This window comes from Caretta caretta, chromosome 2 (assembly GCF_965140235.1).
Source record: "Caretta caretta isolate rCarCar2 chromosome 2, rCarCar1.hap1, whole genome shotgun sequence".
Classification (NCBI taxonomy): Eukaryota; Metazoa; Chordata; order Testudines; family Cheloniidae; genus Caretta; species Caretta caretta.
The window spans coordinates 252,788,402-252,809,122 of NC_134207.1; the positions used below are offsets into that span (position 1 = coordinate 252,788,402).

Here is a 20,721-nt window from a genome sequence, read left to right on the forward strand (position 1 = left end):
CACAATTCATGAAAGGTCTCATTGAGGCCTTCCTGCCAGTTATTAAACCTATATCGCTATGGGATCTTAACCTCGTGCTGTCAAAATTCACCAGACTACCGTTGGAACCTTAGCAATGTGCTTCATGTCCCACCTATTCATGAAAGTAGTGTTTCTAGTGGCCCTCACTTTGGCCAGAAGGGTCAGCAAACTGGGAAGATCCTCCCCAGAGGCCTTTCAGAAGGAAGAGGTATCCTTTTGCCTCCAGCCTAAATTTCTCCCCATGGTTATCTCTCAATTTCACATCACCCAGTGTATTCACTTATCTGTCTTTTTTTCTAAAAACCCCATGCTTCTCCTGAAGAGAAGAGACTTCACTCCCTTGGCATCCCACATACAAAGAACCAAACGTATCAGAAAGTCACCAAAACACTCTATTGCAATTGCAGAGAGATCCTGAAGTCAGGCCATATCTTCTCAAAGAATTTCTAAGTGGGTTTCTGGCTTCATTGTCAAATGCTACAGGCTAGCTCACAACCCACTCCACAAGAATACAAGCCACCACTATCGGATCTGTGCAGGAACTCCCAATGCAGGACATAGGTACAGCCACCAGCTCCATACACGTTTCCTAGACACCATGCAGAAGTCCAGGCCTCTGTTGCAGATACAGCAGTGGGATCTACAGTATTGAAAGCATCTTTGCTTCTGGCTTCCTCACACCCCCGTTCCAGCTTGCCACTCACTCACGTGTGGAATATACATAGGAGCCAGCACTCGAAGAAGAAATGGAGGTTACTTTCCGTACCTGGAAGTTCTTTGAGATGTGTGATCCCTATCTGCATGCCACTACCTGTCCTCCATCCCCTCTGCTTTGGATCTGGTTAGATTTGCGGTAAGAAGAGGAACTGGGTGGGGGGCATCCACCCTCACTGCCGTTTATACCCTCACTCAGAAGCACAAGGAGACCTACTGTGCAGGTGCAGTCCAACGGATACTGCTTGTTAAACTCTCCGGACTCACGTCCACGGTGTGCATGTGTACCCACACGTGGAATACAGATAGGGACCACTCCTCTCCAAGAACTTCCACTTACAATAAGTAACCTCCATTTTATTGAGACACGCTGACAAGTTCACCAGGCTAGAGAAGAATAATCTCTCATTTATTTGCAACCTTTGTGTGCATCTGTGTAAATACTGCCTAGTTCTTTTATTATTATTATTTATTATTACTATTATTATTTGTAACTTTCGTTCTTTTCTACAATAGATTATCTCAGTGACCGGATTTGTTGATAGTGACAGAGATGATCTCAAACTAATGGCTTACCTAGCAGGGGCCAAATACACAGGCTATCTGTGTCGCAGCAACACAGTTCTCATCTGTAAAGAGTAAGTGGTTTATTTCAACAGCATTCAAATCTTCAGTAACCTATTTCCAGTCTAGCTACAAAACTATCCTTGATTATGTTAGTGACTTCCTTGCTATGTTATTCATTTATAGCTATTTCATAATAAAGGCACTTACGTGTTAATTATTTTTTTCCTGGAGTGATCCAGATAACTGCAGTATGGATGCCCAGTTTTATTAATTATATTTCTAAGTCCTGGTATATTCCAGTAATTACAATTTTTTACTTCTGACTTTAGAAAGCTAACTTTTGAGCCTTTAAGTGTAAATTTTATTTCTTTTAAAGAGAAGGTACAGTTATTAGGCCATTTATAAGTAAATGGTTAATACTGATTGGTTAAAAGGTCTTCAACTAGAGCCATTTTAGATCTTCTGTTCTGGGCAGAAATTCTAGCTCACCAACCACTCACATGTATAGCAAAAACATGTCTTAGGAAAAACAGTATTTGGCTGCAACTACCAATAAAAAATACCCAGAGGGTAGGCTGAAAAGAGAATGTTGGTATTCTAGAACTTACTGAACAAAGTACCTTTTTACTAATGTGAATATTCCCCCCTCCTCCCCTCCACACAATAAGGCCTACTGGGTTAAAGTATGAGAAAGCCAAAGAATGGAGGATACCATGTGTAAACGCACAGTGGCTTTGCGATATATTGCTTGGAAATTTTGAAGCATTACGGCAGATTCAGCATAGCCGATATACAGTGTTCAATCTTCAGGATCCACTTTCTCCTACTCAGCATCTAATTTTAAACCTCCTCGGTAAGTGGGAATTTCCATTCACAATATCCTGTATACCACAGAGATTAGCCTACTGGACAAAATTATAATTGTACTCAGTCATATTGGACTGTGTCATATCTTTTTTGTAACAAATTACTCACACAGTCCTATATGTTTTTTCTTCACCTCTTGTAGATGCTTGGAGAGTGCCATTGAAGGTATCATCAGAGCTACTAATGGTATGTTGACTTAGTCTTTCAGTTGTGTTTTCAACTAGTTATTGCTAGGGTTTTGTTGTATCCATGTATGAGAGAGTAGGTGAAAATCAGGATGGGTATAAAAGTATATTTTTTTAAAAAGCCTCCTTCCTGTATTTGATAATGTTCTCCATGTTAATTTATTTTCATGCTTCAGCAGAAAAAGAAAAGAAATCATTTTGCAAAATCCAAGCAATTTTGGGTGCCCACTTGAAATCTCTTAAAGGATTCTGGTTTTCAGAGGATCAATATTCAGCACATTCTGAACCTGAGGCCCCTTTTAATATGTTTCAGGTTGGACAACCAAAATCATTAGTCACTTTTGAAAATCTTGGCCTTAATGCATATGTCAAGGTTCCTCCCCCACTCTGAACTCTAGGGTGCAGATGTGGGGACCTGCATGAAAAACCTCCTAAGCTTATCTTTACCAACTTAGGTCAAAACTTCCCCAAGGTACAAAATATTCCACCCTCTGTCCTTGGATTGGCCGCTACCACCACCAAACTAATACTGGTTACTGGGGAAGAGCTGTTTGGACATGTCTTTCCCCCCAAAATACTTCCCAAAACCTTGCACCCCACTTCCTGGACAAGGTTTGGTAAAAAGCCTCACCAATTTGCCTAGGTGACTACAGACCCAGACCCTTGGATCTGAGAACGATGAAAAAGCATTCAGTTTTCTTACAAGAAGACTTTTAATAAAAATAGAAGTAAATAGAAATAAAGAAATCCCCCCTGTAAAATCAGGATGGTAGATACCTTACAGGATAATTAGATTCAAAAACATAGAGAACCCCTCTAGGCAAAACCTTAAGTTACAAAAAAGATACACAGACAGAAATAGTTATTCTATTCAGCACAGTTCTTTTCTCAGCCATTTAAAGAAATCATAATCTAACACGTACCTAGCTAGATTACTTACTAAAAGTTCTAAGACTCCATTCCTGGTCTATCCCCGGCAAAGACAGAATATAGACAGACACACAGACCCTTTGTTTCTCTCCCTCCTCCCAGCTTTTGAAAGTATCTTGTCTCCTCATTGGTCATTTTGGTCAGGTGCCAGCGAGGTTACCTTTAGCTTCTTAACCCTTTACAGGTGAGAGGAGCTTTCCCCTGGCTAGGAGGGATTTCAAAGGGGTTTACCCTTCCCTTTATATTTATGACAGCATAATATTTATACTGCGCAAAATTAAGGCAGAATTGTTCCATTCATATGGCTTCAAGTACTGTTATGAGTACACAATATGAAGTCCCAAAATCACGGACTTGGTACCAAGTGAAAGGCATTTGTTATCTTATTTAAGAATATTATGTTCTAAAAAGTTGTCTTGATAAAAAATGTGGTAAGACTGTAGTGTAAACTGTCAAAAGCAAGGAAATTTAGAATGACTGTTCCACATTTTCCTCACGTTTTCTTGATATTGCAGTCCATACTGTAGACTATGTAAAAGTTCTTTTATTTTATTTAGACTAATATAAATACAAAAATTAAGGTTGAAGTGACAACTTCCACTCTGAATTTCCTTTTTTGTCAATGTATAATAACATTAACCTATTTTATGATCTTGAAAACTTTTAGACTAGCATTTCTCTAGCTTTTAACAATTTCACGTTTGACTCGATTTTATGTTAATTCTAGTTTGCACCAATGAATATACAGTTCAGTTGTACAACAGATGGCATTCAGATAAAATTTCACATTGCACACAAAATACTTGCCTTATCTTTTCTGTTCTGGATTATTTGTTATGTCAGTTTTATTACCATACTCTTTAGTAAGCAAGAGCTGATTAACCTCTACATCATTTGAACTTTTTTTTTAGCTGTCAAAATATTTTAAATAATTCCATTTTTTTTCAAGCACTCAGCAGTGGACAAAACCAGTACTAAAGTATCCCTGACACCTGACCTTAAGCCCGATGCCGTCTTCCAGTTTTTTAAATGGATTTTAGATACTTAGGAATATGGTCTTGTGTGCCTGCACTATTTGGTACTTACCACAATATTTATGGAGGGACTGATTGATTAAGTAGGATATGCAGCCTTCAATTTCTAGGTTGCCAGTTGAAATGTAGCCTGTGCTAGCACACATTTTTCATCTACATGTAGATTTAGTTGCCTTCATATACTTTAAAATAGGGGTTCTCAACCTTTTTCTTTCTGATGCCCCCCCCGCACCCCCAACATGCTATAAAAACTCCACGGCCTGCCTGTGCCACAGCAACTGTTTTTCTATATATAAAAGCCAGGGCTGGTGTTAGGGGGTCGCAAGCAGGGCAATTGCCTGAGGCCCCATGTCACAGGGGGCCCCACAAAGCTGAGTTGCTCAAGCTTCAACTTCAGGCCCAGTGGTAGGGCTTGGGGCCCCAGGCTTCAGCACCGCACAGATTTGCTTTCTGCCCTAGGCCCCAGGGAGTCTAACACCGGCCCTGCTTGGCAGACCCCCTGAAACCTGCTTGTGGCCCCCTCAGGGGTCTCCAGAGCCCTGGTTGAGAACAGCTGCTTTAAAATATAGGAGTTAAATGTTTTATTGTGAAACAGAAAAACTAGGATGGCTAATCAGAAAGTTTGTGCTTACTTCAGACACAAATGTATGGTGGTCTAATTGCAGGGTGTGAGATTGCCCCTGAAACCAAAGCAAAATGAATCAAGTCTTCAGCCTTCTTCTAAACGGGCAAGGTAAGAATAACTGGCAACCAGTGACAAAAGCTCATTAACTTCCTTTTGCACAGGCTTCTGTTTCCTTTGCTATTAAAAAACTTAGGAGAATGTCCACAAAACTGTCCATTAATTGTCCGCCTGTAACCATCGAAGCCCTTACTTAGTAAGATGGTTGTATCTGGCAAAAATTTTCTACATGTTGCCACTAGGGCTGTCAATTAATCGCAGTTAACTCACCCGATTAACTCAAAAAAATAATCACAATTAAAATAAAATAATTGTGAGTATCGCACTATTAAACAATAGAATACCAATTGAAATTTATTAAATATTGTTGGATGTTTTTCTACATTTTCAAATATATCAATTTCAATTACAACACAGAATATAAAGTGTATAGTGCTCGCTTTATATTATTTTTTATTACAAATATTTGTACTGTAAAAATGATAAAAGAAATCTTATTTTTCAATTCACCTTATACAAGTACTGTAGTGCACTTTTTTTTATCATGAAAGTGCAACTTACAAATATTGGGTTTTTTGGTACATAACGGCACTCAAAAACAAAACAGTGTAGAACTTTAGAGCCTACAAGTCCACTCAGTCCTACTTCTTGTTCAGCCAATCGCTAAGAGAAACAAATTTGTTTACATTTACAGGAGATAATGCTGCCCATTTCGTAATTACAATGTCACCTGAAAGTGAGAACAGGCGTTGCATGGCTCTGTTGTAGCTGGCGTCGCAAGATGTTTACGTGCCAGATGCGCTAAAGATTCATGTGCCTCTTCATGCTTCAGCCATCGTTCCAGAGACATGCTTCCATGCTGATGACACTCGTTAAAAAAATAATGCATTAATGAAATTTTGACTGAACTCCTTGGGGGAGAATTGTTTGTCCCCTGCTCCGTTTTACCGCATTCTGCCATATATTTCATGTTATTGCAGTCTCGGATGATGACCCAGCACATGTTCGTTTTAAGAACACTTTCACTGCAAATTTAACAAAATGCAAAGAAGATACCAATGTGAAATTTCTAAAGATAGCTACAGCACTCGACCCAAGATTTAAGAATCTGAAGTGCCTTCCAAAATCTGAGAGTCATGAGGTGTTGGAGCATGCTTTCAGAAGTCTTTAAAGGGGAACACTGATGCAAAAACTACAGAACCCAAACCACCAAAAAAGAAAATCAACCTTCTGCTGGTGGCATCTGACTCAGATGATGAAAATGAATAAGCGTCGGTGCACACTGCTTTGGATCGTTATCGAGCAGAACCCATCATCAGCATGGATGCATGTCCTCTGGTGGTTGAAGCATGAAGGGACAAATGAATCTTTAGCGCATCTGGCACGTAAATATCTTGCGACGCCAGCTGCAACAATGCCATGCAAGTGCCTGTTCTCACTTTCAGGTGACATTGTAAACAAGGCAGCATTATCTTCTGCAAATGTAAACAAACTTGTTTGTCTGAGCGATTGGCTGAACAACAAGTAGGACTGATTGGACTTGTAGGCTCTAAAGTTTTACATTGTTTTATTTTTGAGTGCAGGTTTTTTTTGAACATAATTCTACATTTGTATGTTCAACTTTCACGATAAAGAGATTACACTACAATACTTTTGTATTGGTAAATTTTGTTTTTTACAGTACAAATATTTGTAATCAAAAATAAATATAAAGTGCGCACTGTACACTTTGTATTCTGTGTTGTAATTGAAATCAATATATTTGAAAATGTAGAAAACATCCAAAAATATTTAAATACATGGTATTCTATTATTGTTTAACAGCAGGATTAATCGCGATTCATTTTTTAATAGTGGGATTAATTGCGACTCATTTTTTAAATCTCTTGACAGCCCTAGTTGCCAACTATGCACTGGAGGAGATGGAAAAAAGAGAGTACACCCAGGTAGTGAACTAGAAGAGAGAGGGGAGGATAGGATTTGGAGAAATTGCGGGGGAGAAATTAGAGAGGCAGAGAACTGGGGGCTTCACAAGCAGGTAAAAGGAAGAAAGCAGAGACAGTGAGAGGAAACGGGATGAGAAGTGGAGAGGAAAACATGGAAGTAAAAAATAGAAAGCAAAACTGAAAAAAGGATTTAAAAAGGCAAAGAAACAAAGAGAACATAGAAAAGGTTGGGAGGGGAAGAGAGAATGGACAAAAGAAAGTGAAATGGAAACACCATATTCACATAAAAACATAATAATTGCAAAGGCCTCTTTTTAAATACACTAAAAAGTGAACTCATGAGCCTTTCATGAATCCGAGACTACATCATCTTGTGAAAGATTTCTTCACTCTGTCTCCAAAACTGGGCCGAGCAATTGAGCAGAGACTTCTAAAGGGTTAGCATTCATGGCACAAACAATATGTTGCCTGTTAATGTAAATGCTTAACTCTAGATTAAAATCATGCTGGATGATTGGTTTGACATTGGTGATTTTTCTCTAGGGAATCATTCTGCCATTCACTGTGTAAAGTCTACAGTCCTTTATAATGGTGAAATGTTTAACTTTATCTACAAGTATAAATAAGAAAAGCAGCCAGGGCATCCAATATGTTTCTGGAAAAGTGCTGCAGCTTAAGAAGCCTTTTTGGAGATAGTCTGACCTCCACTGGGTCAGGACTGTGCTCAGTCTGTGCCTTGAACCAACTTAAACACATCTTGTTCTCAGGTTGGCAACCTTTTATCAAAAAGTCATAAATCTTGAAAACCTTTACTTGTGCGGGTAGTCCCATGAGTAAAATTTTGCAAGATTGTGCTTCAGTGGTTTTAAAATAAAAACATTGGTCCCAGTCTTCATGATGTCCTGTATTTTTCTATTTTGTAGAATTGAGGACATACCACCACCTACTAAAAAGCTCTCACCAGAATTGACCCCAATGGTGCTCTTCACAGGATTTGAGCCTACACAAGTCCAGCAGTATATCAAGGTGACTTTCATATTTGTCACTTATGCACAATATGTTGGAACGTTTAGCAACTTTAGATTATTTTCCCGAATACATCAAGTTTAATTTGTGTCTACAAGACTTTAGCAGAACAGGCCTAATGGATATAAAGAGAGAAAATTGTAGGGAATGGTTTTAAAATAGTAGAGAGTATAGTTTTCGGTATATTGAGTTTTATCTGCTAGTTTCTATCCAAGTTAGCCTTACTCAAGTACTTCATGCTTGTGTCTAATTTTTTCTTTCCTCATGTTCATTTTCAAAGGGGTGGGGGTACCTTCTGTACCTCCAATAGCAAACTAAATGACCAAGTTCAGGTGAGGAACATATGAATTACGATACTGAATCAGACCCAAGGTCCATCTGGTGCAGTATCTTGTCTCTGACTCTGTGCGGAACCAGATGCTTCAGAGGAAGGCGCAAGATTACCCTACATCTGCCTACTCCGAGTTATCTGTCTCCCATGAATGTTTAATCCTGCTTCTTCACAGACATTGTTTTACATTTTAAAGCATGAGGCTTTATATCCATTCCAAAACTTACTAATTGTTAAAACTCTGGATATTCTTGTTACCCATATAAAAGTCCAGTCCCTCTTTGAACCTTGCTATGTACTTGGAGCTAGATTCAGAAATGAACTTAGGTGTAGCGATGTTCAGCCTCAACATGCCTAACCATGCCTAGAAAATCCCTGGGATTCTCAAAGCCTGAATTAGGTGCTCAGGCTCCTTATACAATGCATGCGGAGAGATAGACTCATCAGAATGGGAGTCACAAAAGCAAGCACATTAAATGGATCCCTGCCTAAGCCAACCAATGGGAGATGCCAAGCAGAGGGGTGTGTCCTAAGCCCCACCCCTCTCAGGGAGGAGGACCTCCCTCATAACTTTTAGCCCAGTGAGGTGTATTCCACATATGGGTACATACGCGCCTGAGTCCAGAGACTTTTTAGTAGTGCGTCCATTGATCTGCATATGCGCAATTGTTTTTCTTGTGCTCTGAACCAAGGGTATAAGGGGCAGTGAGGACTGGAGCCTCTCCAGTTCCTTTGTATCATCGCATGGCCTGAGTCAGAATCTTCTGTGTCCACAGCTTCGTTCTTTGACTGCCTCAGTCTGTGTATAAATATTGTAAATAGTTTTACTACTTTACTCTTTTAGTGTTAAGTACTAGTATAGTTAGTTAGTTGTTTTTCCCCATCCTGGGGAAATCATCCACGGGAGGCTAGGATTATGACCAGAGTCCCAGGGTTACAGAATTGTGTTTCTCGCCCCCCCTCTCCTTTTCAGTGAGTGACAAACACCAGCACTGCTTTTAGAGCCTAGGCAAGGCTCACATCTTGGCTAAGTGCAACATTTGTTGTTCCTTCCCTCCTAGAACTCGTGCGAGTCAAGACTTAGAAAAGGCCATGAGATCTCAGTCAGATCCGGGCTAAGGACAACCCCCTAGACATCACCTTTAGTCAACAGGAAGAGTCCCTCCAAGCATAAGCTTAGGGCTCGAGACTGAGACTTCTAAGCCTAAGGTGAAGGCTTCTCATGAAAGTAAGGGGCATTGTCACAAGCACAGAGACAACATTCTTCCAAGGCTGCCCCAAAGAAAAAAAGACACCCCCCCCCCCCCAACCCCTTCAAGTTGGGAGAGTTCTTTCCCCCTGGTCCTAAAGATTAAGGCCAAAGTAAACCACCTCAGCAGGAGAAAGTGGCACGAAGGAGAATGGATCCATTTGTTCCAGTACTGGTTCTGATATGCTGACAGAAAAGCATTCACTGCCACTCCCTTTAACATCCAGATCATACTCTGCCAATAACATCACGGCCCTGGAGGGATCCAGCTTCCAATGTGACTAGGGAAACACTGGATCCGACAGTTCCACCAGCTGATTCTCTCCATATCCCTAGATGGTCCGAGACCTACGTCTCTCTGGAGGACATCTTTGTTCTCCCCTATCCTCACTCCCCCCTACTCTCAGGTTCGCCTTTATTCACAGACATAACTGCTGCAGAAGAGGAAGCTATTTTGCGGTCCTGGGGTCTCTCTCCTCTCCCACCCTTGAACCTGGGTACTGTATCACTTGTTCTGCCAGAAGTTCAGGATCCAGCTTTTTCATCTGATGAGTCAGAGGTTCTAGAAGAGCCCCACCCTATCATGCAGAAACGGGCCTAGAGAGATCAGGGTTTCATCCTGTAATCAAACTATGACTTTCTCAGAAACAGGTGGCACCCAATGCCAGGGGGTTCACCTCAGCTGGTTTATCCTTCATACTGGGATTACCCAGGATCAGTACATGAACCTTACATGCCATAACCTGGCCAACGCCAACTGGCCCCATCGGAATATGTAGAAGACTGAGCTGAACTGGATCCAACAGTTCCAATGGTTTTGGGAGCAATTTCATTGTCTTTTCCAGATGAGGCAGTTATCCCATCTTCACCATCTCTGCCTGACAACTAGAGGCAATATCAGTAGCTCCTACAAAGCGTGGTGTCCAAGCTCCAGATACAGCTTGAAGAGGTTCAGGAGTCCCAACATAGATTGCTGGATATCTTGCAACCTTTGGGTCCCAGTTGAGCAGCCCTCCCTATCAACAAGGCCATCCTGGATCCAGCTAGAACTTCTGCTTCCTGCGCTCCCACCCCAAAGAGTGCTGAGAAGCGCTACTTTGTTCCATTTAAAGGGGCAGAGTTTCTATTCTCTCACCCATCATCCAACTCTGTGGTGGTACAAGCAGCCACTGAAAGATCCAGGCTGCAGCACCCCAAAACTACACCCTCGGACTGGAGTGCCAAGTGACTAGTCCTCCTAGGAGGAAAGGTCTTTGCCTCACTCCAATTTAGAATTTCAAATTATGAGGCCCTTCCTCCTAAATACGACGTCACTAATTATGCAGAGTTTGTTGGATTTTCAGGACAAGCTCCCTCAGGAAGATAAAGTTCAGTTCCAGTCCTTAATTGATGAAGGAAAATTATTGCCCAAAACTTCTCTCCAGGTGGCAGTAGATGCTGCAGACACTGTGTCCAGAGGGATGGCTGTGGCCATTGTCCTGAGGAGAGATTCCTGATAGAATCCTCGGGTTTCCCTGGCGAGGAGCAGAGTACCATTCAAGATCTCCCCTTTAATACAGTCAACCTGTTCAATGAAAAGACTGATGAATCTCACCACTCTCTCAAGGACTTGAGGACAACAGTTTGTTGTCTGGGTATCTATTCATAAACCTAAGAGGAACCATCATAAGCAATGGTACAGACCACTTCTTCAGTCATTTTACCACCAGTGCTCCCAGGAACCACCACACAAACAGACAATACAAAGGCCAAGATACACAGCTCCTGCATCATCAATTGCCACACCTTACTCTCACCAAAAGAATTTCTTTTGATGAGACTGTTGAGACCTGTATCCCTTTATTGATGCCACATCATCCTACCCTTCAGTATTTTGGAGGCCACCATATCCAGTTTGCCCACAAATGGAGGGCTTTCATAACGGGTGATGGAAATTATTCACTATGGCTATCTGATCAAGTTTCTGTCAATCCCTATCCACAAACTTCCTTCCCGGCTCCTTTGCTGGGACTAGTCACATGAGGAAATTCTGCATAAGAAGTGGACTCCCTTCTCCACTAGGGAGCCATAGAAAGAGTTCCATCTCAGCATCAAGGGAAAGGAGTCTACTCCTCATACATGTTAGTCCACAAAATGAATGGGAGATGGAGTCTGATTCTCATATTCTGTGCCAACTAAATACATTATTCATCCAAAAATTAAAATTCCGCATGGTCACACTGGCATCAATAATTCCCTCTCTGTAAGAGGGCAAACTGTTTGTTAAATAGTTTGCCCTCTTCCATGGAGGGAATTATTGATGCCAGTGTGACCATGCGGAATTTTAATTTTCATATAGACAGTCACCCATCCCACAGAAGGTTCCTCAGGTTCCTTCTTGGTGAAGACAATTACCAATACAGAGCCCAGTTTGGGCTAGCCACAGAACCCTGGGTCTTTCCAAAAGTCATCAGTGGTGGCAGCTTGGATAAGAGGAAATTGGTTTACCATCTTCCTGTAACTTAAGAACTGGCTTATGACAGGCAGATCATACAAGGAAGTCCAGTTGGCTACCCAATTCCTGCTCCATTTATTATCTTCCTTTGGAATTAGTGTCACCCAAGAAAAGTCCACTTTGACTACCACAAGGTCCATAGATTTCATGGGAGCCACCTTGGACATAACTACAGCAAGAGCCTATTTACTTATCAAGATATTCCATGTGATGGAAGAGCTCATAAAACAGGTCATTCTCTGACCTCTGACTTCGGTCAGAACTTGCCTTTCCCTTTTTGGTCACATGGCCTTATGCACATACATGACACCATTTGCCAGGCTTCATCTTTCTTGCCTGCAAAATTAGGTTCAGTCAATCTTCTCACCAGAAAAAGTCAATGTCCATGCCAGAATAACTGTTTGTCCAAGTTTCTGGCCTTTCTTATCTGGTAGACAAAGCTGGAGAAAGTTTGAGTGGGGACTCCTTTCCTCACACCTACAACTAAGGCAACTATTGCTACTGATGCCTCCCTCTTAGTTTGGGGAGCTTATCTGGACAAATATACTGCACAAGGCATCCAAACCCTTTTGGAGTCCAGGGTGCCTATCAGTTTACTGGAACTAAGAGCAGTCCACCCGGCCAGCAATGCTTTCCTCCCACTCATCTGGTCCCAGGATATCCTGATTGTATGGTTGTCATATTGTCTGACATTATCTTCACTCATCCCATGACAACTAGATTCCTGAAAGGACTTCTTAGATCCTTCCCACCGCTGGTGAAGCCAATTCTTCATTGGGACCACAACCTCATTCTTTCTTCTCTCTCCAAACCTCCTTTTGAACCTTTAGCCACATGTTCTATATCTCATCTGTCAATGAAGGTTCCCTTCCTAGGCACCATCACATCAGCCAAGAGAGTCAGCGAGCTGGGAGCACTGATGGCAGACCCACCATATACTACCTTCTATAAATAAAAGGTCTCTCTTTTCCCCCACCCAAAATGCATCACCAAAATAATTCCAGAGTTTCACATTCATCAAACCATCCACTTCCAGATATTTTCCCCCAAAACTGCATGCCTCTGATGAGGAGAGAGAAAGCTTCAATCTCTGGACATCCTAAGAGCACAGGCATTTATCTGCAAAGAAAAACGGTAATTAGAGACTTTTTGTTACTATAGCAGAGAGATTGAGTGGTCAAGCTATATCTGCACAGAGACTTTCTAAATAGATCTCTGGTTGCATTATCCTTTGTTATCAACTAGCTCACATCCCTGCCCCAGAGAGGGTGAGGGCCTATTCCATCAGAGTGCAAGCAACTTCTACTGCATGTTTGTGACACTAGACTACTGCATCTCTACTAGAGATATATAGGGCAGCTACCTGGAGCTCCTTTCACACCTTCACAAAACATTACACTTTGGTCCAGTCTTCTACTACAGATACAACTATGAGGACAGAGGTATTACAGTCAGCCATCATTTCTGCATCCGTGCACCCATCTCCTGTTAGACTACTGCTTGCTCATCTCCCACATGTGGAATACACATAGGAACCACCACTTGAAGAAGAAAAGGAGGGTACTAATCTGTAACTAAAGGCTCTTTGAGATGTGCGGTTCCTATTTGTATTCCACTACCTGTCCTCCGTCCCCTCTGCTGTAGATTATAACTGGATTTGTGGTAGGAGAAGGAACTGGAGAGGCGCCGCTCTGCACCGCCTGCCACGTATACCCTAGGCTCAGAGAATGAGGAGAACTGCACATATGCAGAACAATGGACACTGCTTAGTAAAAATCTCCAGACTCAGGCACATGGTGCGCATGCATCCCCATGTGTGGAACACAGATAGGGACCACACTTCTCGAAGAACCTCCAGTAACCTCTATTTACACTGTATAATGTTTATCTAAACAAAAGCTCACTGTTGGTACAATTGTTTTGTCTTTGATATTTACATGGCATAGCTTTGTAAACCTATTGAAACTTTAAAAATCACCTATTTATTTCATGTAGGAAGTGTGTACACTTCATAGATTTACCAGTTTGGCATTTATAAGATGCATATATGTGCTCTACAGAAAGTGAATATTGGGGAGTTTCATTGGTTTGGAATGAAACTTCCACATCTTCCCTCAGGCCCAGATACTTTTGCCTGAACATCGCCCAAGTAAGCATGATATGAGGAGGATATGCTGGGGTGTCACGGAGTCTGCCTACCTTAGTACCATCACCACTAGCAATCAACAGAGCATCACTATAGAACTACATAGCAGCTAATGCAGCCTCTGGGCTGTAGTAGTGTTGATGACTGCTTTATGCTTCCCACTCTATCCTTTTTAATGTTTTTATTAATGTAATCTTAAAAATGTAAATTCAGGCTGGGGAGAAGTATTTCTAGTTCAAACAGGAAGAATTGAGGACAGCTATGCTCATGATTGAGCTATATTTGATAGTAATAATTCTGGTTCCTTGTTAAATAGTGGTGTTCACAGTAGTCTGTACCATGGTAGATTTCACTGCATTTGTGAGAATCTATTTGTAATTTTCTTGTGATTAGTATGGGATACATGTCTCCAAAAATATATATTTTTATTTAATAGTTACTAGACCTGCTCAAAACATTTAGGCCAAACAATTTTCTGTCAAAAAGTACAGTTTTGTCAAAATAAACATTACTGCAAAACATGTCTATGTTGATGAAATTTTCAGTAAAGTCCAAAATGATTCATTTTGACTTTCCCATTTCATTTTGAGAACGTTGACATGTTTTGTTTCAGCTGTATTTTATTTATATTTTATTGTTTTAACATTATCAAAATGTTTGGACATTAGTGAATTGGAATATTTTGATGATTCCAAATCTTTTTTTTTTTTTAATTTTTTTTCTGCAAGAAATTTCAATTTTAAAATGTGGAATTTCCCATTTGATGGAAATTCAGTTTTCCAACCAGTTCTAATAGATACAGGAATGAGTTTATGATGGACCTCTTGTTAATGTGCATTTTAGACAAAGCCACAAATATCCTATGTTTCTTATTTAATCGGTACCTCATTTGTATTGCATAATATTGCTGTTTTTCATAATGATGCTGTGGATGAGATATCATTTAGTTTTTAGTGAGTATTCAGTTCCTAGTTTGTTTGGAATTGAGGCAAGCAACAGAAATGATAAAAGGAGTAGAAAAATCTGACCTGTGAGCAAAGGTTAAAAAACAGTTGGCATGTTTAGTCTTGAGAAAAGAAGACTTGGTTGATGGAGGGGAGGGAGCAGTCCTAATAGTCTTCAAATATATTAAGAGCTGTAATGAAGGGGTCGATTGTACTGCATCTCCGCTGAAGATAGGACAAGAAAAATGGGCTTAATCTGCAACAAGGGAGATGTAGGTTAGATAGCAGGAAAAACTTTCCAACTATAAGGATAATTAGGCACTGGAATAGTTTTCCAAGGGTGGTTGTGGGATCCCCATCATTGGAGGTTTTTAAGAACAGATTAGGTAATCTAGATGATCTAGGTTTATTTGGTCCTGCCTCAGCACAGAGGACTGGACTAGATGACTTCTGAAGATCCCTTCCAGCCCTACATTTCTATAATTCTATGATTCTAACTTTCAGAAACTCTACATTCTTGGGGGTGAAGTAGCAGAATCTGCACAGAAATGCACACATTTAGTTGCCAGCAAAGTGACCCGTACTGTAAAGTTCCTGACAGCAATTTCAGTAGTCAAGCACATAGTAACTCCGGAGTGGTTAGAAGAGTGTTTCAAATGCCAGAAATTTGTTGGTAAGTGAATACTAGAATCACTCATTCACTATCGATAAACTGAACTTTAAAAAAAAAAAAAAGTATGCAAGGGTGGTAATTTGAACAAAACATATGTTTTGGTGGTTGACTTTGTTTAGACAGCCTTTTTGGAATGTGATATTAGGCATTCAGTTATTGTATGAATAAATTGTATGTAAAACTTCAAACATAATTCTCCACATAGTTGACAGCTAAGACTTTAGCAGTCTGTTTTGTATTTTAGAACTGACAAAATGTTTAATTTTTTAAAAATATTTCATGGTTGAATAAGGGTTCTGCTATCGGTTTAGTGCTATCACAGGAACAAAATTCACTTTGGTTTTCTATTAACTTTTTCTCTTTCAATTAAAGCCCTCTGCGTTCAGCTTTACGCATGGTTTAATACCAATTACTTTACCCAAAGGAAAGAAAACTAGTTCCTTTTTTCTTAACTTTTAATAACTTTTAATAAAATGTTTATTTTTTAAACTTTCTGAATTATCAAATAGCATAGTATGCACTAATATTACTTCAAGCCTTCATAACCCTCCCTCCCTTTTCTGTATTTCTGTTTTTGCCAACCATAATTTTAACGAGTGCTTCACCCACTTGCACTTCTGCTACTTTTTAGGTGTCCAGGTTGGTTGGTTGGGTTTTTTTGGGGGGTGGGAGGGGATTTATTAATTTATTTATTTGGAAAAACAGTCAAAAACAAAAGTGCACATTTTATGCATTATGTTGGTAGGCATGACTGTAATGTAGACAAAGAAAAAATAACTAATGTTGATCCACCTCTTTTATTAAATTAAATTAGGAGGTGTGCTTAACAGGAATTTTTCTTAAGTAAAGATGAAAGCTTGAGTCCAATGCACTTGTGGATAAAAGTGCATTTAGGACTGGAAGTGTGTGTGCTTGTGTATATATATATTGATCGTACAGTGGCCCCACTGGTTGTTTAGCAGGCTTCCTACTTCTGATGTACTTAAAAATTTTTTTGCTATTACTTTTTGAGTCTTTGGCTAGCTATTCTTCAAATTCTTTTTTGGCCTTTCTAATTATATTTTTACACATCACTTGCCAGAGCTTTTGTGCTCCTTTGTATTTTCCTTACTAAGATTTAATTTCCACTTTTTAAGGGATGCCTTTTTGCCTCTCACTGCTTCTTTTACTTTGTTGTTTAGCCACGGTGGCACTTTTTTTGGTTCTCTCACTACATTTTTAAATTTGGGGTATACATTTAAATTGAGTCTCTATTGTGGTGTCTTTACAAAGTTTCCATGCAGCTTGCAAGGATTTCACTTTTGGCACTGCTCCTTTTAATTGCTGTTTCACTAACTTCCTCATAGAATCATAGAATATCAGGGTTGGAAGGGACCCCAGAAGGTCATCTAGTCCAACCCCCTGCTCAAAGCAGGACCAATCCCCAATTAAATCATCCCAGTCAGGGCTTTGTCAAGCCTGACCTTAAAAACTTCTAAGGAAGGAGATTCTACCACCTCCCTAGGTAACGCATTTCAGTGTTTCACCACCCTCCTAGTGAAAAAGTTTTTCCTAATATCCAACCTAAACCTCCCCCACTGCAACTTGAGACCATTACTCCTTGTCCTGTCCTCTTCTACCACTGAGAATAGTCTAGAACCATCCTCTCTGGAACCACCTCTCAGGTAGTTGAAAGCAGCTATCAAATCCCCTCTCATTCTTCTCTTCTGCAGACTAAACCATCCCAGTTCCCTCAGCCTCTCCTCATAAGTCATGTGTTCCAGACCCCTAATCATTTTTGTTGCCCTTCGCTGGACTCTCTCCAATTTATCCACATCCTTCTTGTAGTGTGGGGCCCAAAACTGGACACAGTACTCCAGATGAGGCCTCACCAGTGTCGAATAGAGGGGAACAATCACGTCCCTCGATCTGCTCGCTATGCCCCTACTTATACATCCCAAAATGCCATTGGCCTTCTTGGCAACAAGGGCACACTTTTGACTCATATCCAGCTTCTCGTCCACTGTCACCCCTAGGTCCTTTTCCGCAGAACTCATTTTTATGTAGTTCCCCTTTCTGAAATTAAATGCTACCATGTTGGGCTGCTGTGATGATTTCCCTGCCACAGGGAAGTTAAATTTAATTATATTGTGGTCCTATTATCAAACGGTCTAGTTATATTCACCTCTTGAATCATATCCTGTGCTCCACTGAGGACTAAATCAAGAATTGTCTCTCCTCTTGTGGGTTCCAGGACTAGTCACTCCAAGAAGCAGTCATTTAAGGTGTCAAGAAACTTTATCTCTGCATCCTGTCCTGAGGTGATATGTACCCAGTCAATATGGGGATAGTTGAAATCCCCCGTTATTATTGAGTTTATTTTTATAGCCTCTCTAATCTCCCTGAGCATTTCGGAATCACTGTCACCATCCTGGTCACATGGTCAGTAGTATATCCCTACTGCTATATTCTTCTTATTTGAGCATGAAATTACTATCCATAGAGATTCTATGGGACAGGTTGGTTTGTTTAAGATTTTTTTACTTCATTTCATTCTACCCTTTCTTTCACATACAGTGCCACTTCCCCACCAGCACGACCTGTTCTGTCCTCCTGACATATTTTGTACCCTGGTATTACGGTGTCCCATCAGTTATCCTGGTTCCACAAAGTTTCTGTGATGCCTGTTTTATATCAATATCCTCATTTAATATGAGGCACTCTAGTTCACCCATCTTAGTATTTAGACTTCTAGTATTGGTATGTAAGCATTTTAAAAACTTGTCACATTTTAGCTGTCTGCCATGACATGTTGTAATTGAATGGGACTCTTTTTCATGTAACTGTTTCTAATCATATCCTACCCATATTTTATCATCTTCAATCCTCTCCTCCTTACTAGGACATAGAGAATCTCCATTTATAGATCCTCCCCTTAGGGATGTCTCTGTCCAAACCATGTACTTCTCTGCACCTGTCAGCTTTCCCCCAGCCCTTAGTTTAAAAACTGCTCTATGACCTTTTTAATTTTAAGTGCCAGCCATCTGGTTCCATTTTGGTTCAGGTGGAGCCCATCCTTCCTGTATAGGCTCCCCCTTTCCCAAAAGTTTCCCCAGTTCCTAATAAATCTAAACCCCCTCCTCCCTACACCATTGTCTCATCCACACATTGGTACCCTGCAGTTCTGCCTGTCTAAGTGGCCCTGTGCGTGGAACTGGAAGCATTTCAGAAAATGCTACCATGGAGGTCCTGGACTTCAATTGCTTATCTACCAGCCTAAATTTGGCTTCCAGCACCTTTCTTCTATCCTTCCCTTTGTCATTGGTACCTACATGTACGACGACTACCTGTAAAAGCTCACAGTACCGTGTGTGTGTATGTATAATATATATAATATGTGTTTGAACTTTTTATTTATTTGGTTAGTTAAACACATGGTGTTGCTGCCAAACCACTGCAAAGACTTAAAACTATAGATAATAAGCAGGAAATATTTTCTTGTTTATAAACGTGAGGTAGAGTTTTATCTTGCTTTGTCCAGCCATATCAAACAAAACAATAAACTGTAAGAAAGCTATTAAAAGGTGTAACTAAAAAATGTGAGGAGAAGTTGACATTCTCACACTGTATAGAACTGAAGGGAGACTATCAGTTTGAAATGTAATCGATAGTAGTAAAAGGAGTTATGTATTTTCAGGTACAACATCTATCCCAAGTCACCCTACCTGTCTTTTTGATTTTACTATGCTTTTTTTAAAAAAAAATAATAATAATTTCCCCCTCCTGTTTTGGTATGAGGGTAGGGATGGGGTGTGAGTGAGAGACCTGAGGGAAGAAAATCCCGCCCAAGCAAAAGGAAATGCTGACTGACTATGCAGGGGAAACAAATGGAAAGATTGCCAGGTGGCTACGGCTGTGGACTGGGAGTCAATTCCATGGGCTGTCACATATTTCCTTTGTGTCTTGGGCACAACTCAGTTAACCACTTTGTGCCTTTGTTTTCATAAATGGGGATAAATGCATTAATGTGGCTTGAAGCTCTCCAGTACAGAAATTATGGGGCCCATATAAGATAGAAAATGCTGTCAAATGGACAAAGTAAACGCAACAAAAATAAAGAAATATTAAGAATTTTTGTCAGTCAGTAATTTTGGTTGATCCTCAACAATAATAGTAAAATTAAATAATAATAAAAACACATTTTATACAGGAGTCGTGACTTTTAAATGTACAACATTTTTTAGTTGCTTGACTTCAGTAAAAGGCAGCTTTTTCTTAACAATGGGATTATGTTCATGTCACATCAAAACAAGTGAGATTTTTAATTTTTTTTACCATTAGTTTTTTATAACTAAGTTTGAAATAGGGTTTGAATCTGGATAAAGAGTTACATTGACATCTTTTCTTCCTTTGTCACATTTGTAATGTGTATATTTTTTTTTTCAGATGAGCAGAACTTCATGCTCCGAGATGCAGAAGCTGAGGTGCTTTTCTGCTTCAGTTTAGAGGAGTCTCTAAAGAGAGCACAAGTGGCTCCGCTTTTTAAGGTACACACATTTTAATAACATGCGTAAATACATATTTTTTGTTTCATTGCTACAATAAAGGACAAAACATGCTTGGTCGCTCATTTGATCAATCTTAAGTACATTTTTTTGATAATTATTAATGCTTTTCCCAAACATGTGCTTAAGTAATAAGACAGCTTTCCTCTGCAAGAAGGCAGAGTAACACAAAAGGCTAAAAACTTGGGTGTCTAAAACCAAATGAAAGAACTCTCTAGAATGTGTTATTGCTATTTATAGCTGAAATTTATACATGCACTTATAGGGGAAACAATCTTATATATATGTTTATTGCACAATGCTGATACAAGTGTGATATTTTTATTGTTAGCTTTGAATTAAAGTTCCACTTAGAGCCAAAGTTGTAA

At 40.0% G+C, this 20,721-nt stretch overlaps 1 protein-coding gene across 2 annotated transcripts in view; it reads left to right on the forward strand.

Annotated features, from left to right (window-relative positions):
• The window catches only part of PAXIP1 (PAX interacting protein 1), a 102,036-nt gene that overhangs the window by 70,121 nt on the left and 11,194 nt on the right, over positions 1 to 20,721 (forward strand). For both annotated transcript variants that reach the window (XM_048837586.2, XM_075125992.1), the window contains exons 11-17: positions 1,252 to 1,373; positions 1,971 to 2,155; positions 2,312 to 2,355; positions 4,984 to 5,051; positions 7,870 to 7,972; positions 15,641 to 15,809; positions 20,235 to 20,335. In XM_048837586.2, coding sequence (XP_048693543.2) covers positions 1,252 to 1,373; positions 1,971 to 2,155; positions 2,312 to 2,355; positions 4,984 to 5,051; positions 7,870 to 7,972; positions 15,641 to 15,809; positions 20,235 to 20,335 — 792 coding nt within the window. The remainder of the gene's footprint in view (positions 1 to 1,251; positions 1,374 to 1,970; positions 2,156 to 2,311; positions 2,356 to 4,983; positions 5,052 to 7,869; positions 7,973 to 15,640; positions 15,810 to 20,234; positions 20,336 to 20,721) is intronic.